Genomic DNA, 16083 nt, shown 5'->3' on the forward strand with positions numbered 1-16083 from the left:
TGTTTAACAATTCTAGTTCATTTGCTTTTCCATATAAATTTGAAATCAACTTGTCTATATTGAAAAAAGTCGGCTTGGATTTTTATTGAATTGCATTAAGTCTGTAGATCAAATTGGGGAGAATTTTTGTTGCATCTTTCAATCCATGAACACAGTTTGTCTCTCCATTTATTTTTTAAAGCAAATCCTAGACAGTTGTATCATTTTATCTATATATATTTCTGTGTATTTTTATTAAAGATAATAGTATCTTTGTATCTGTGTAATATTTGTTACACATTTTATCTGTGTAATTTAATTAAAGATAACTGTATCATTTCATTTATATATATTTCTGTGTTTAACTTTGTATGATAAGGACTTTTTAATATAACCCAAAATATAATTGTCACACTTAAGATTTGCTAATAATTCTTCAGTATCAAATATTATTTTAATTTCCCAAGTGTCTTATAAATGTTGGTTTGTTCAAAATAGTATATAGATGTGGTCTACTCATTGTATTTAGTTTATTAAGTTTCTTTTTAATCTTACTTTCCCCTCCCTTTTTTTGTTTTTTTCTTTTACTCTCTGGCAGTTTGCGAAAGATGGTTTGCTTGTCCTACTAGTTTCTTGTATTCTGGATTTTGCTGACTGTATCCTTGTAATGAGTGTCTGCTTAACTTGTTTCTCTGAATCCTAAATTTTCCCTAAAATGGTAGTTAAATATAAAAAGAAGGTCTATAAAATGCAGGATTTTGGTTTTTGTTCTTGCCAAAGCAGTATTGTACTTATAATCACAATACCTGGTTGTCTCTCTCTTTGTGATGTTATCATGTCACCAGCCTTATTATCCATGATAAAATTCACCATCAGTTTTTCACCTGTTGGTTTAAAAAAAAAAAAAAAAAAGGGATTTTGAGATCAAAATTCAAATTGAATGTAAGATTAATGAAAAAGTGAATAAAAAGGAAAGCTAGAAAGATAAGTGAACAAATTAAATATATATGGCAACATAGATATGTTACGTATGTGTAATACATATATATGTTGATTTGCAACATATGTCATGTGCCATGTCTGTATCTTATATGTACAGTACCTATATTTATTAACGTATGAGAGATTATACAGGACTACAAGTGACAGAGATAAATGTCTATCAAAGATGATGGTTGATAAAATATATACAAAAACTTGTATGTGTGCCAGAGTTAGTGAGTATATAGGAAAAGGAAATATTCCTAAAGGAGGACACTCTCAAAACTTTGTTCTGTAATAAGGCAAATTTCAATTTTAGACAATGTCTCCTAAATTAGTGTTGATATTGGTAGATAGAATCAAAGGCCTTGAACTCATGCTGTCATTGACTTTAATGCAATAAATAGAATGATAATATTTTTAAGAAATGGGGATTTTAAAAAAAAAGAAATGGGGGTTACATAGTTCAAAACACCTGTGCTCCAAGGCTGAACAATAACTGAGGCTCTGTAAGGTAATTGTGAAGGGCAAAAAGATTTGGTAATTTTGCACACACCCACTTACATACCCCAAGTTTAGATTATTCAAAGAGAAAGAAAAATAATGTCAAAGGAAGAAGAAAAGGTAGCTCAACTGGGTTTTATTGACTGTATTGTGCAATATTGATTTACTGTCATAAGGTGTTTGCAGCCGGATTTTGCTGACTATTGTAAATTGAGCTTGTAACATGCCAGAAATCCAAATGTGTTTTATTTCTCATATGTGAATAGAATTTAAATTAATTGATCAATATTGGGCTCTATATTTCTTTCAGTAATAGAAGGAACACCGCTGTGTCCTTTAGTTAAAAATAGGGAGAGAAAAAAAAAAAAAAGATTGTAACAGCCAGTGACCCAAGGCTTCTAACTGTAAGTGATTCATATCACCTGTCCTCTGTCTCCCATGGCTCTTGTGTCAGGACAGACAATTATTTGGCACTTAATTCTTTCCTTTTACTATTCATTTTGCATTTCAGCCACTTCTTTTCCTTTCCATTTGTTGAATCCACCTTTCCCCAGGCTATAGGATCATCTATGGTTGATTTTTCTGGCCTTCAGCCTCCTTGTTTCTTTATTTCCTAAAATGATCATTTTTCTTTATGATTCATAGGCAGAAATGTAGGTATAGAACTTATGCACACCCCAGAAACTTGCCATTTTTCCCTCTGGCAAAAGGTGTGAGTGCCATGCCAGGTTCTTATGTTTTTGCTCCACCGAGGTTTGAATCCAGTCTCTCTATCTACCTAAAAAAATTCCTGAGCTGTTAGCCTCCGAAGACAGAGCTTTAGGAGAAGTCAAGTCAACCTACTTTCAGATACCTATTGGGCATTCATTTATTCAAGTAGCCTATAGACTCAGGAAAATAAAATTTGCGTAGTTAGATGAATAGTTGGAACTCCGTAGATGGTAAGGATGGGTTGATATATGAACAAGTAGGTGGAAGAAATTGGGACAAAAGTAAGTTTAGAGGTGGTGGATGAGCAAGAGTCAGTAAAGTATCAGTAAAATAGTATAAGCTACCTGCATTTAAACATTATGCATCTATATCAAAGTAAATTCTATTCAGCTATTTTGTTTTTAAAGATTTTATTTATTTGTTTGTCAAGAGAGAAAGAGAGAGAGCTCAAGCAGGGTGGGAAGCAGGCTCCCCACTGAGCAAGGAGCCCAATGTGGGACTCGATCCCAAGATCCTGGTATCATGACGCTTAACCAACTGAGCCACCAGGCATCCCTTATTCACCTCTTCATTATTATTTATCGCAGGGATTATGACTGGGAACAGTTTGCTGATAACCAGATCCCACTGTTGGTAATAGGGACTAAACTGGATCAGATTCATGAAACCAAGCGCCACGAAGTTTTAACTAGAACTGCTTTCCTGGCCGAGGATTTCAATGCAGAAGAAATTAATTTGGTACGTATTCTCACTAATGTATACTTGTGTTATCATTAGACAAAGGCAAAACCAAAGACTTAATGAGTCACAAATTCTTTTTTTTTTTTTAAGATTTTTTAAAATTTATTTATCTGACAGAGATCACAAGTAGGCAGAGAGACAGGCAGAGATGGGGGACAAGGAAGCAGGCTTCCTGCTGAGCAGAGAACCCAATGCGGGGCTCCATTCCAGGACCCCAGGATCATGACCTGAGCCAAAGGCAGAGGCTTTAACCCACTGAGCCACCCAGGTGCTTTATACTAAAATCAGGCATTTGGGTTCTGGTCCAAAATGTAATGAAGATTAGAATCAACATAGACTGTCAGATGGGGACAGTCAGTTCAACTTCCTTGTATGCTGGTCTGTTGGAATATTCAAACTTTGTCCTATGAATAATATAAATCTTGGGCTTTTTCTTAAAAGATTTTTTAAGATTACACCAAAATTATTAAATTAGGGTAACAAAGAAGAGTCACTGACACCTTAATTATTCTTACTTTAGAAAAGCCTCTTAGTTTCTTAAGCCACAGAATTTAACTTAAAGGGCAAACAAATAAATGAGAAAACTACAGATTGTAAACTAGGAGTGCTTCATGAGCATAGAGTTTCTTTCTGAGATATGTAGCTCAGTTTGAACTGAACACTAAAAGGCTAAGAAAAGTTCTCACATAAGCCAAATAGTGTTGCCCAGAGAAGGATCCTGGCCAACAGCCTCGGTCACCGTTTAAATGTCATTGTTCACGATGACACAATATATCACTGTAATATATTCAGTGCCCTGGCAATTCCAGACATTTGGTGGTAGTGGCTGTTTCATGATACTAGTGACTATCATATACTGAACACTTAATTTGTGCCACTTAATTAGTGCCTTCTGTACATTATCTCATACTTGTCTTCACATCAACACTATAAGGTAGGTGCTGTAAGTATTTCCATTTTAAAGATGAAAATTAGAACCAGAAAGAGGTAAATAGGCCATGGTTATACAGGTCAAACCAGGCACTCTGACTCCCGAGCCAGTGCTCTACAATTAAGCCTACTTTCTACTTAATTATTGTCCAGCTAACATTTAGAATCTCAGAGTTGAAAGAACTCTTAGAAATCATCTAGATTAATTAGATCACTAATTACCCAAACTTGACTGCATACTCATGTTATCAATGTAGCTGTGAAAAAATTTGAGTAAGTGCCCCACAGCTGGAGCTTTTTATTCATAAGGTCTGACAAGAGGACCAGGACTATAATTTTAACTAATGACTCAGGTAATTTTGATGCCCTTAACCCTGTACATCAACATTTGCGAACACTGCTTGCTTCAGACCAACTTCTCCCGACAACTGCATCAACTTGTGCCTGCCATTCCATTGTTTTTTACATTCCGCATTGCCATGGGCAGTACCTTATTTTTCTCACCCGCCACCATGGAATATTCAGTGTAAATGCCCTAGCTTGTTGCACTGGACCATAGTATTCCAGAGGACTCCTGTTAACATAGAGTATATCATATCTTTGTTGAAGCAGTGCTGAAGTTACTTTGAACATTATTTGCAGTGGGAAATTACCATTGAATACACTTAATTTGTTCCAGAAATTACTTTCAGTGTATTTTGGAATATATCTATTTGTAGTACTCATGAGTGTTTGTGACCATCACCTGGGTGTGTATTTTTCCTATTTTCCTTGCAAAGGGAGGGCCATCTTTTAATTGTTAACAAGATATAAAGGTACTCAGGTGGTGGTACTTTGGCACAAATGGTTTCCACAGAATTCACATACAACATACTTTTGGCCTGTTATCAGTGTACAGATTCAAGAACACAGCAGAAACAACAGGAGGGTTTTGAGGATGCAGGGGAAGAAAAAATGAGGAGGAAAATTTGATACAAGTTTCTAAAAGAAATAGCAATCAGAAAGACTCAGCAAGTAAGTATAAAGCCTCCAGTAAAAATGTAACTTGACAATATTAGTGCTAGCATCTTTGGTTACTGTATGAATTTACTTAAAACTACTAAAAAAAATCAACATAAATGTATATATTTATGTACATAAATGTATATATGTATATACATTTATGTACATAAATGTATATATGTATATACATTTATGTACATAAATGTATAAATGTATATATCAAAGATGGAATCAAAGTTACCATCTTATGCCTAAAAAACAAGTTGGTTTAAATTATAAATAGGGAGATGATTACTTGTTTTTTAAAATCCTGTTGGGCTTATTGTGTCTAGGACAGATTTTTCTGTTTACTTCAAAGTGATTATATTGAAACATCTTCCCTAGTTAATATTCCTTTCGCAAGCTTAGATAAGCTATTTAAAGCTATTAATCTTCAGTCTTTGCCCTCAGCCATGATCAGTGGCAGATGGCTCTTTAAACTCTAAAATTCTCATCCTCAGATCATAGGGTTTCTCTGGCCTGGCCAACCTGTAACTGGAAGCCCTAGAATTAAGTTTTGGGAGGTTCTGCTTGTTTGGTATTTGATTTGGTTTTTATATTTAGCACTGTAGCTCTATTTGGAGTCATCTCTAAAGTGTTGACATTGTGATGACTAATCAATATCCATTTTGTAAAACATGTCTAATACAAGTCTACCTCAGGTTTGTCTCTTATGTGCCCCAATTGCCGTGTAAATGTGTTCAGAGGTTATTTCAAGTACAACAGTTTACATGATAATGTTTCAGTCTATTTGGTCCATACATGGAATTAACTTTTTTTTTTTTAAGATTTTATTTATTTACTTGACAGACAGAGAGATCACAAGTAGGCAGAGAGGCAAGCAGAGAGAGAGAGAGGGAAGCAGGCTCCCGCTGAGCAGAGAGCCCGATGCGGGGCTCGATCCCAGGACCCTGGGATCACGACCTGAGCCGAAGGCAGAGGCTTTAACCCACTGAGCCACCCAGGCACCCCGGAATTAACTTTTATTATGTTAGGCGCTTTTGTGCCTGAAAATTTGATCTGATAGCATTTTCTTAGCATGAAAAGAGAAGGGAACTAATATTTCAGTATCTGCTATGTATGTGGCAGACATGCATTATCTTACTAATTTTCACAAAAATCCTGTGGGATAAGTATTACGTTATCCTCATAACACAAATGAGTAAGCCCAAATCTAAAGGCGTAGTAATCTAACCAGTATCACATAATGTAGAGATACTATGACAGATATTCAGATTCAAAACTTGCTGGCTTCAAAGACCTAATTTTTCTAGTACTCGAATGATTTTTGTAAAGTTTGTTGTAGTCACTTTTTTTGTGTGGTTTTGGAAAATGTATTCCAGCTTCCAGCCAAAATTAAAAATGTGAGCCTCAAAATATTATATGTGGAAGTAATAGGCGATTATTAGAAAATTTACCGGAAAAGAATCATGTGGGCTTAGAGATTACAAAACAGAATAAATGCAACAGCAGTGATTTCAGTAATTGCCCAAGGGACACAGACCATCTGCAACTGAAAGACAAATACCATCTTTGTAAAGGAGCCTACACGATATCTTCAGAGTTTGGTCTTAGGTGGCATTTGAAGTAAAATTCAAAGTGCTCTGTCTCTTAAGGTGGTGAGTTAATTATTACAAGCAAAAAGCAACTTAACATTGAAATTCCAGGAAAGGATAATAAACCCTTTGAGATCTTTACTGATCTTTTTAATGTTCCAGATTGGTCTCTTCTGGGCCCCATTTTTTTCCCTATTTTTCAAAATCCTATTTAATAGTAATATATCTATCATTCATTATCAATTCAATTATCAATTATCAATATCAATTATCATTAAAAATAATACTTAATGACATTTAATAATAAACTTACTCTTTATTGTTTATTACTATCAAAAAATATATCTATCATTCATTATTATCTTTATGGCCTACCAAATGGTGTAGTACTTTGCATTCAATGAGTGAGAAATCCCTGGCAGCTGTTTTGTGTTTCTTTGTTTTCTGTTTTCTTCTTTTGCTTCTCTAACTCCTTATTTTCATGATTCCTGCCATTCATATGAACTGCATAGTACTTAATTAGATGATGCTAGTGGGTAACTAGTGCTAAAAAATTAAGTGTTAACAGTTTTTAATGGCTCTGTTTCTGCTTTTAGGGTAAATGTAGGTGAGTCACATGATTAATGTCTTGATTTTGTTATTAGTAAGATTAGCAATCCTGTCTTCCTTTATGAATTATTTGATGATGAATACATTGGTTCAGTGTCTTTAAAATTCAATAAATAGCAAAAAGTGGCCTTACCTTCCTTTAGTACTTTGCTTTTTGCGTCATAACTTGAAAATTACTTGAATATTTTATGAGAGTATTATGCCTAACATTTTATTATAGAAATATGCAACAGGAACAGTAATGACTAACAAAGAGCTTATGTTTCTTAACTTTTAATGGCACATCTTGTGTTTTATCTTCTAGGATTGCACGAATCCACGGTATTTAGCTGCAGGTTCTTCCAATGCTGTCAAGCTCAGTAGGTTTTTTGATAAGGTAATAGCTTCAATTAAGTTATTTTTAAACTTAATTTATATATTATGAGAGTTTAAATTCTTTGTAGAATGCTTTGTCCTTTTATTCCTTCATCCTGAACTTCATAGCCTGAATACTTGTTTTGCTCTCTCTTATCTGTTGGTATAATTGCTCAAGTCCTGCTGACGTATTTATTTTATCACCACTGTTCTCTAAGCAAAGGATGAAAGCTACTAGATTTGAATGAGTTATTTTTAAAGTTACCTGATTTCCCTCCTTAAAACAGATTATATTTTCCTATTTTCCAGCTCTTTTTGTACTTACTCACATCCCCTCAACCCCCATGAACCCAGGAGATTCTGCTTCATTGAAGCCCTGAGTTCTTTTTCCTCTTTCAGCTATTATTCTCCACATAAATGTTACCTTTATTTTTAAGGTTATGTTATCTCCTAGATTCCCTAATTTTCCTTATCAGAAAGCTTGTGTTCCAAATATTGACTCTTGCTAGCATCATCTAATGGCCTGAACTGGAATGAAAATGTTGAATGACTCAGCATACCGGTGATTTTGAGCACTGTTTGTCTTTCCTTCACAAGGCCGTGTGGCTGCATCACACATAGTATTGACCAAGTTTAAGGTGTTTGCCTAATGTTGACATGACATAGTAAAGTGAAAGAGAACATATTTCTATATGTAGTATTGAAAAAGATTAATTTCTATATTACATTTCCTTTTAAGGATACAAGAAAAACACAGCCCTTCTCATAACTCTTCTTTATGAATCATTTTTCTTTTACCATTTAGGGATCTCATGTTTTGCCTTTTTGTCCATTATATCATGATAAGATAAGCCCCACACCCCTTAGACCACTGGGAAATTTTGCTTCATTGCACAACTTCCCAGCTGGAGTGTGGCAGAGATGGTACAGGTGTGCCAACATAGTCCCTTAGTTCAAGCAGCCAGAGTCCCCCGGGCCGAGTGATCGGCAACCCCCTTCATTTAACCCAGTGTGCTGTACAAATATTAGTATTTTCTAAATGTGCCATGACATGAAAAATATTTGGAAGTACTGCAAGGGACCAGATTTTCTCTCCACATTTTTTTCAAACTTCAAACGTAAGAACTTCTGTTTTGTTTAGACCCATGTCCCCATCTGATATACTCCTCTGTGCCCTGAGAACAACAGCTTACAGATCTTTGTCTGACTCAGAAAAATTCCACAATATATTGCTTAAATTTGTTAATAATTTGTTAATTTGGAAGTTGGTGAAGGGAATAAAAAGGTACAAACTTTCAGTTATAAAATGTGTAAGTCAGAGGAATGAAAAGTACAGCTTAGAGAATATACTCAATAATATTATAGTAACTTTAGTAACAGATGATAACTGCATTTACTGCATTTTGTAATGTATATAATTGTCAAATTACTATGTTGTGATAACCGGAAACTAATATAATATTGTATGCCAACTATACTTCAATAAAAAATAAATTATTTAAAATATGTAGTGGTGGGGCGCCTGGGTGGTGCAGTCGGTTAAGCAAGTGCCTTCGGCTCAGATCATGATCCTGGAGTCCTGGGATCGAGTCTTGCATTGGGCTGCCTGCTTAGCGGGGAGTTTGCTTCTCCATCTGACCCTCCCCACTCTCATGCTCACTCTCTGTCACTCTCATTGTCTCTCAAATAAATAAATAAAATCTTAAAAAAAAAAATACATACTAAGTTAGATCCTAGAAAAACAATGGGTTATAGACTCGGGTTATGACCCGAGTTATGCCGAGTTGTTCGGCAAGACTTGATTTTAAAAAATCAGAGCGAGCTTGGTTAGTTTTAAGTTTTAAGAAGAGAGCAAGATTTGGTAAGAGAAAGACACTGCAAGTTGAAAGTAGGGAATTATGAGCAACAACAAAAAGGTACCTTCTCTCTTCATCACCTAAATCTCAGTGAAAGGTATGTGGATTAGGAAGTTGGCCAGACCTCCAGACTAAGGTTGTTGCCTGAAACCACAGGACCCAGCAACTAAATTTTGCCCAGTTTTCTATTTTAGTATAAAGATTTATTTTCCAGGAGGGATCCTAGCTCCTCCTCCAGATTCCCGTTAGGAGTGATTCCTCCCTCCTTTAGAATGTTAGGATTTTCCTGGCGTATTTGGAGGGAAAGAAAATCAGCCCCTTGGTTTTTGTGGGATTGAGCATTTTGAGATCTAGGCATCATAAACAAGCTTTTCTACCTTTGGGACCAGCAAATGCAACCTTACCCTTGGTCTCCTGGGGCTAAAAGTAACCCAGCCATAGTCTCAAAGAGAGAAAGAATCCAGATGATTTGGCCATCAAGCCAGTGAAAGCAGGGTGGCACAGCCCTGGAAGAAGATGCCATGCTCTTATTTAGGGGAATTCTTAGCTTCATAATTCTGGATCCCAGTGTCTTTGATTTAATCTGCAGCTAATGACTTTTTTTAACCACAACAATTCTGTGTAAAGAAAATCATACTGCGTCTGCAAACATGACAGTTTCTCCAGTGTTAGAACAGAATTCGTCATTTTTTAAAAGATTTATTTATTTGAGGGAGAGAGCAGGTGTGCGAAGCCAGGGGGATGGGCAGAGGAAGAAAAAAGAAGCAGACCCCCCATTGAGCAGGCTCCTGTCACCATCCTAAGATCATGACCTGAGCTGAGACCAAGATTTAGATGCTTAACTGACTGAGCCATCCAGGCACCCCTCATTACTTTTTTAAAATTATTTTCTATCATCTGAATTTTAAACTCTAAACACATTTTAAACTCATTATATTAGGGCATATATTCTGAGAGCATTTTTCAATAGTAGTGATGGATTTGTGCATATACATCCACTGCTTTACCTCATTTCTCCTGCTGACCAAATACAGACAGTTCTGAAACTTCTGAATCAAGGGTGCAGATTCAGACCATGGAAAGAAGTTCCTTGAACGCTTCTGATCTCCATTGAGGACCTACTGAATTTATCACTGTGTTTACCCTGGGGATGTGGCAGTTCACTATATTATACAAACTCCTCTGTAAGGAATAGCTGGACTATTGTAGTAGTAAAAGTGCCCTGCTTTTATCTTGTGGATTCTGTTTTGTGTGTCTGGGCTGACTGCTGGGAAGTTTGAGCCAGATTTGCTTTCATACATTGAGAACTGCGTGAGTTATTATTATGTCATTCTCTGATTATTTAGTCATTTTTGTGTGTTCATTTATTTTTCGATCTATTATTAATGCTTTGGGGAAAGAGGCAGGCTTTTATGGAAATATGCCCACAATCCTGATCTTATTAGCTCTAGATGTAACTCATTATACTAAGTGTCCATAACTATTGAAAAGACTCTTAATTTAGATATATGCCTTTTAGTCCCATTAGTGGCAACTGCAGTGAACCACTTTTCCGGGGATGGTTGTTAAGCCCTAAAGTCTTTATTTGTTTCTCACAGGTCATAGAGAAGAGATACTTTCTGAGAGAAGGTAATCAGGTCTGTATCTGTTCTTAATAAAGTGGGTTATTAAACTCGGGGAGAGGTGATTTCCAAATTTAGTTTCAGAAGTGGTTGAAAAAGGAGGGGGGAATCTTTTGTAGGCACAAGCGTTTTCTTCTGTCCTTAGCACAAAAGAAAAAAAAAATCAGATCAAGGGAAAATAAGGTTCCAAGAAACAAAAGGAACGCTGGGATAAGGTTGTATTATAATATAATAGAAGGAAATCATTTGCTTACGACTCCAGAAGTACATATGCAGAACCCATCACGATGCAGGCAATTCCGATAAAAGTGCAATTGGTGGGTGTTATGAGATTGACCTTCATCTCCCCTGATTTCGATGACACTACCACCAATTTGTTGGCAGATGTTTTCCACTTCAGTAGAATTTATTTTACTCTTTGATCAGGGTAAAACCTCAGAGAGACCGTTCTTCAAGGAGCAACAACAGGCCAACATACAGACACAGAAAATAAGGGAGAAAATGGTAAAAGCTATTAGCATTTGAACTCCGCATGCTGACTTAACATGATTCTCTTTCTTGCCAACAGATTCCCGGCTTTCCTGATCGGAAAAGGTTTGGGGGAGGAACATTAAAGAGCCTTCATTATGACTGAATCATACTCATCGTCTGGAAGAGTGAGCAAGCCATGGCAGTCGTGCACAGCCTCCTTCTTGCCGTGTTGATGATTAATGTTGCAGCCTTTTCACAGAATCATCTTAAAAGGCCACCCTTCAGCCCCACCTTTCAATGGAAAGCTGAAAGGAAGTGACCGTGTGGGAGGTCCAAACTTTGTCCCCATCATCTCTGTTCCTCACCTTTCTGTCCCTGTTTCTAGATTATGTAAAAGCCCTGTGGAAATAGGAGATGTTGTCAAAGTGATGCAGTAAATGAGCAGTGACAGAGTGCTGCAGAGAAAATTTACTCTTCCCAGAACTGGAAGGTTTTTATGGGTCTGTAATTTTCCCCACACTCCTTGCTGGAGGCTTAATTAAGTACTTCAGAAATGTATCTCTGTTGTTTGACCCTCTTGAGGGGAAAGGTTATGTTAACTAGCCCTGGGTCATGCAACCCAAACAGTCTCTGTCATTTTCAAAGAAGCAAAATGGTGTTATTTAATTGAGTCCCCACTCATCGCATACAGGGATGCCTAAGAATAGCAGTCCTCGTCTCCCACTCCTATGCTTTGCAAGTGGTTTGGTGGCTAGAAGAGGCAGACTCGGAGCTGGAGTTAAATATAAATAGATTAATAATACATAGAGAATAGCAGTACCAGAAAAGAAGAATTCTCTGAGAGATGGACAGCGCACTCACTAAATCCTTCACTCTAGGTTCCAGATATCTGCACTGTCTTACTGTGTTCTCTTTGGAAATAAGTGGGGTGAGATCTCAGACCTGCATGAGGGCACCGAGAGAGAATTACGGCCTCTTTGGTTTCTGTGTTTTTTTTTTTAAGGAAAGTCAGCTCCTGAAATGCCTCTTAACTGTAGTCAGTAAACTAAGAATTTTATTCTCTGTGTCAACAATGTATTTATGGAGAGAAGTAAAAATAAGTTCCACAGCAACACATTTACATGAATTATGGACTAGGATTCTTAGAATTCATAATCCAACGTTTTTTGAGGGTGGTGGTGTATATGTGCGTATGCATAATTGTTCATCGTTACTTTTTTTACCCATCTTTTCTGCTTGTTTAATTCTCTCTGCCCTGGTTCTTTAATATATAGACCTCGTTTCCAAAAACTGCAATTTGCTGCCTTATTCAACACCCATTTTCCTGTTTTGGCTCTGCAGCAGGTCAAAAATCACTCCTGATTTTGTTCCATATTAAAAAATAATAATAAGCACACAATTTCAGCTTTGCATTTTAAAACTAGGCAAAAAACAGTAAATTCACTTCCTCTTGCATTTTAATTAAATTTCAGAAGTCCTTTGGAAATCCAGGTATGCCAAAAAGAGGCACTTAGAATAAGAACATTAGGCAGTGCTTTTAGAAAAGCAGTTGTAGGAATTTGGAAAAGGATTTTTAAAGCACTTTTCGTCAGCTAGAATATTCTCCAGTCTTTCTTCACATCCTGGGCCACAAGACTCAGCCCTGATTTTTTTCCCACAAAAGGGAGCTATGCAAATCAGGCTTTGTATGTGGAGTTTGGCACAAGCCTGTTGTGACAAAGACTATGCAGGTGGGAAGCAGGAAGTCAATGCATAGACAAAGACCTGAGCCAACTAAAGCTCTTTGTATTCCTCTTTTAAGAAATAAATTTTTAAAAATTAGGTTATAAAAAAATAAAATACAACAACACAAAAACAAAAATTACCATATCACCTTTTCCTCCTCTCCCTCTTTCTTCCTCTTTCTTGATCTTCATTAAAAAAAAAAAAAAAAAAGATCTCAGTTTCTTTATTTTCTCCCTTATTAAAAAAATAAAAGTAACCCATCACCGATGGCTTCAGGGTCAGCCTTGAAAACAGAACAGTACTCCTCAACTCCATTTCTTCTTGCTGTCAGGCTTGACTCCCTGGATTGTAGTTTTCTGGGAAAAAAAAAAATGATTTTTAATCTAAGGTAAATTTGCTGCAAGTGTTAGTAACAGCAAAACAAGGCTCTTTGCCAAAATGAATGTTGTTATGTTATTAGCCAAAGTTCTTCAAAAAGAAACATAATTTTTCCTAAGATTTCCTGAGACCTGTTCATCAGAATTGCTTTTGGATAGTCAACTAATGTAAATACTGAAATACTTCCTGAAAAGTGTTAATTAAATCTTTAATTTTCTTGATGAAACAAGTGACTGGCAATAGAGAAAGTTTTGTTTTGTTTTGTTTCCTGTTGTGATTTAGATGTCTAACAAATGTTACTTATGGTGGAGGCAACCATAGTGAAGTGAATTGAAGGGATATGGTCACTCCTCTGTCCCTGAGGTGGCAGGGCCCTCTGTTGGAGTCCAACGAAAGATTGGATTGGCCTCTCCACATCCATGCTCTGAAAAGAATTGCTGCTCCCAAAGGGGTCAGTCCATATCAGCTATATCTCCGGTTCTCCGAACTCCCTAGAAATTGAGGCATCCGTGGTGGATTCTGAGTGCCTTGACACTGCTGTTTTATCTGTCCATTCTGAAAATGGACTGTGTGGAACTGATGCGCTGGGCCATCAGACTGAGATGAAAAGCCCCTAATTGCTGCCATAACCAGAGCTTTTGTGTGTCCATTTCAACAGTGTATGCCGGAGCACCCAGCCTAGGGAGGACCTTCTATGGGTTTTTAATAAATGTTGGTTTAATTGAAATTTTTAAAGAATGAGTAGCATCTATTCTAAGAAGTTTGAAGATCTAAAAGGATGTCTGCATTGGCTTAGTATCTGTTAAATTCCAAGGAGGATACTGTTTGGGGGAAAGAGGAGAAGGAAATAAAAAATTCATTCCTCTCTAGTCCCCAGACTGAGTTAAATCACTGTGGTAGGAGAGGAAAGTTTCTGGGAGATCTAGCCCTGAGAGAACCCCAAGCCCTTCAAATATTCCCTGGTATGTTTTCCTGAGGTAAAATTTGAGCTGGAGCCTACCAGGGCTGCTCAGTAGAGTACAAAAGGGGTCTTAATTTCAGTTACTATTAGCATCTCCATTAAGGGCCTCAGAGCAATGGCTTTTAAACTCAAATATGCATTAAATTCCTCTGAAGTTTTTAAAATGCAAATCTTGGGATTTCATCTCCCACTTGCCAAATTCTGTGTACATAGAGGACAGAGCCAAGGTTTTACATTTTTCACAGACAAACCAGATGATTCTGATGCAGATAGTCCGCGAGCCACACTTTGGGAAAGATGATAAACTATCACAAAGCAGAGAATACATCAATGTAGGCTCTCTACTTAATGGCACCTTTACAGTTCATCAAAATTCACCTTGGGCTTCCTTTCTGTGATCTCACCGTAATGAACTGAGCTACTTGTCCCTCAGGGTTATTATACATGTCACAGCAATCATGAAATGACGGTCACATCCTCTATTGGCAAAACAGTAAATGATTGTTTCTGATGTACTGCTACCATTTTTATTATTACCATGTTCTACATTCCAGGTGCCCTGCCATCTTATCTGCAGTCCCTTTCTTGTACCACGTTTGTTTTCTCAGCTGGCTAATCACTAAGCTTTACCAAGGTCATCAGTAAGTACTGATCAAAGACGAAACCGTGAACTCCCAACAAATATGTAAAATCTTGCTCAGTACCCCTATCAGTGCCGTCTGTTTCTTGGAGACCCTCTAACTATAACTCCTCTAAGTCCATCCTGGAGTGATTGCTCTGCAGGCTTGTCACACTCCTTCACATTGCCCTATAATAATCCCCAGCTCCCAGGATGTAATGTTTTCATTTTCTTGGTGTGGATCAGTGGTCATCCAACTGGGATGAGTATAAATACCCCCCTCCAAGGCTTTCAGTACCCCCAAGAGGTACATGGGCCTAGATAAGTTTAGGGTAATCATTTTCCAAGCCATCAATCCGCACATGTATGCTAAAGTTGATCAGCTTGTGAACACAGCTCAATGCCAGTTACTTCCCACTTGTGCGTGCTTTCACAATCATCCTTTTCTCACAACAAAAAAGATACCTCTTACATTGGAATATGATATATTGCCCCAGGGAGTATATGTCTTAGGAAGCCAACAAAAGGTCAATTCTAAATATTTTATTTAAGGACTTTATTCCACTCACACAATTACTATTAAAGAAAAGTACAGACCTCTCAAGGAAGTGTTCCTGAGAGCAAAGCAAAGAATTTTGGTAAGAAACATCCAAGGCTGGGGCACCTGGATGGCTCAGTGTGTTAAGCCTCTGCCTTCGGCTCAGGTCATGATCTCAGGTCATGGGATCGAGCCCCGTGGGATCGAGCCCCGCATCAGGCTCTTTGCTCAGCAGAGAGCCTGCTTCCCCCACCCCTCTGCCTGTCTCTCTGCCTACTTGTGATCGCTTGCTCTCTCTCTGTCAAATAGATAAAATCTTAAAAAAAAAAAATAGAAAAATCCAAGGCTGCAGCACATTCTTTCATGACAAGGCTTCTTGCTTGATCTATCAAAATATCAAAATAACACTTTTGTGAAAAATAATTATACAGCCAACGGAGTATAAAATTAATGTATTTTCCCGACTCTTTCCGAGTAAATGAGTTGGAAAAGGCCCATCCAAGTGAA

General features: G+C 37.1%; 1 protein-coding gene across 1 annotated transcript in view; it reads left to right on the forward strand.

Moving 5' to 3' along the window:
* The window catches only part of RABL3 (RAB, member of RAS oncogene family like 3), a 30595-nt gene extending 17771 nt beyond the window's left edge, over nt 1-12824 (forward strand). Inside the window, exons 5-8 of the mRNA XM_046003417.1 lie at nt 2763-2913; nt 7357-7428; nt 10861-10899; nt 11453-12824. Of these exons, the coding sequence (XP_045859373.1) occupies nt 2763-2913; nt 7357-7428; nt 10861-10899; nt 11453-11518 (328 nt within the window). The 3' untranslated portion in view covers nt 11519-12824. The remainder of the gene's footprint in view (nt 1-2762; nt 2914-7356; nt 7429-10860; nt 10900-11452) is intronic.
* The last annotated feature ends 3259 nt before the right edge of the window (nt 12825-16083 follow it).

Source organism: Meles meles, chromosome 4, assembly GCF_922984935.1.
Source record: "Meles meles chromosome 4, mMelMel3.1 paternal haplotype, whole genome shotgun sequence".
Taxonomy (NCBI): Eukaryota; Metazoa; Chordata; class Mammalia; order Carnivora; family Mustelidae; genus Meles; species Meles meles.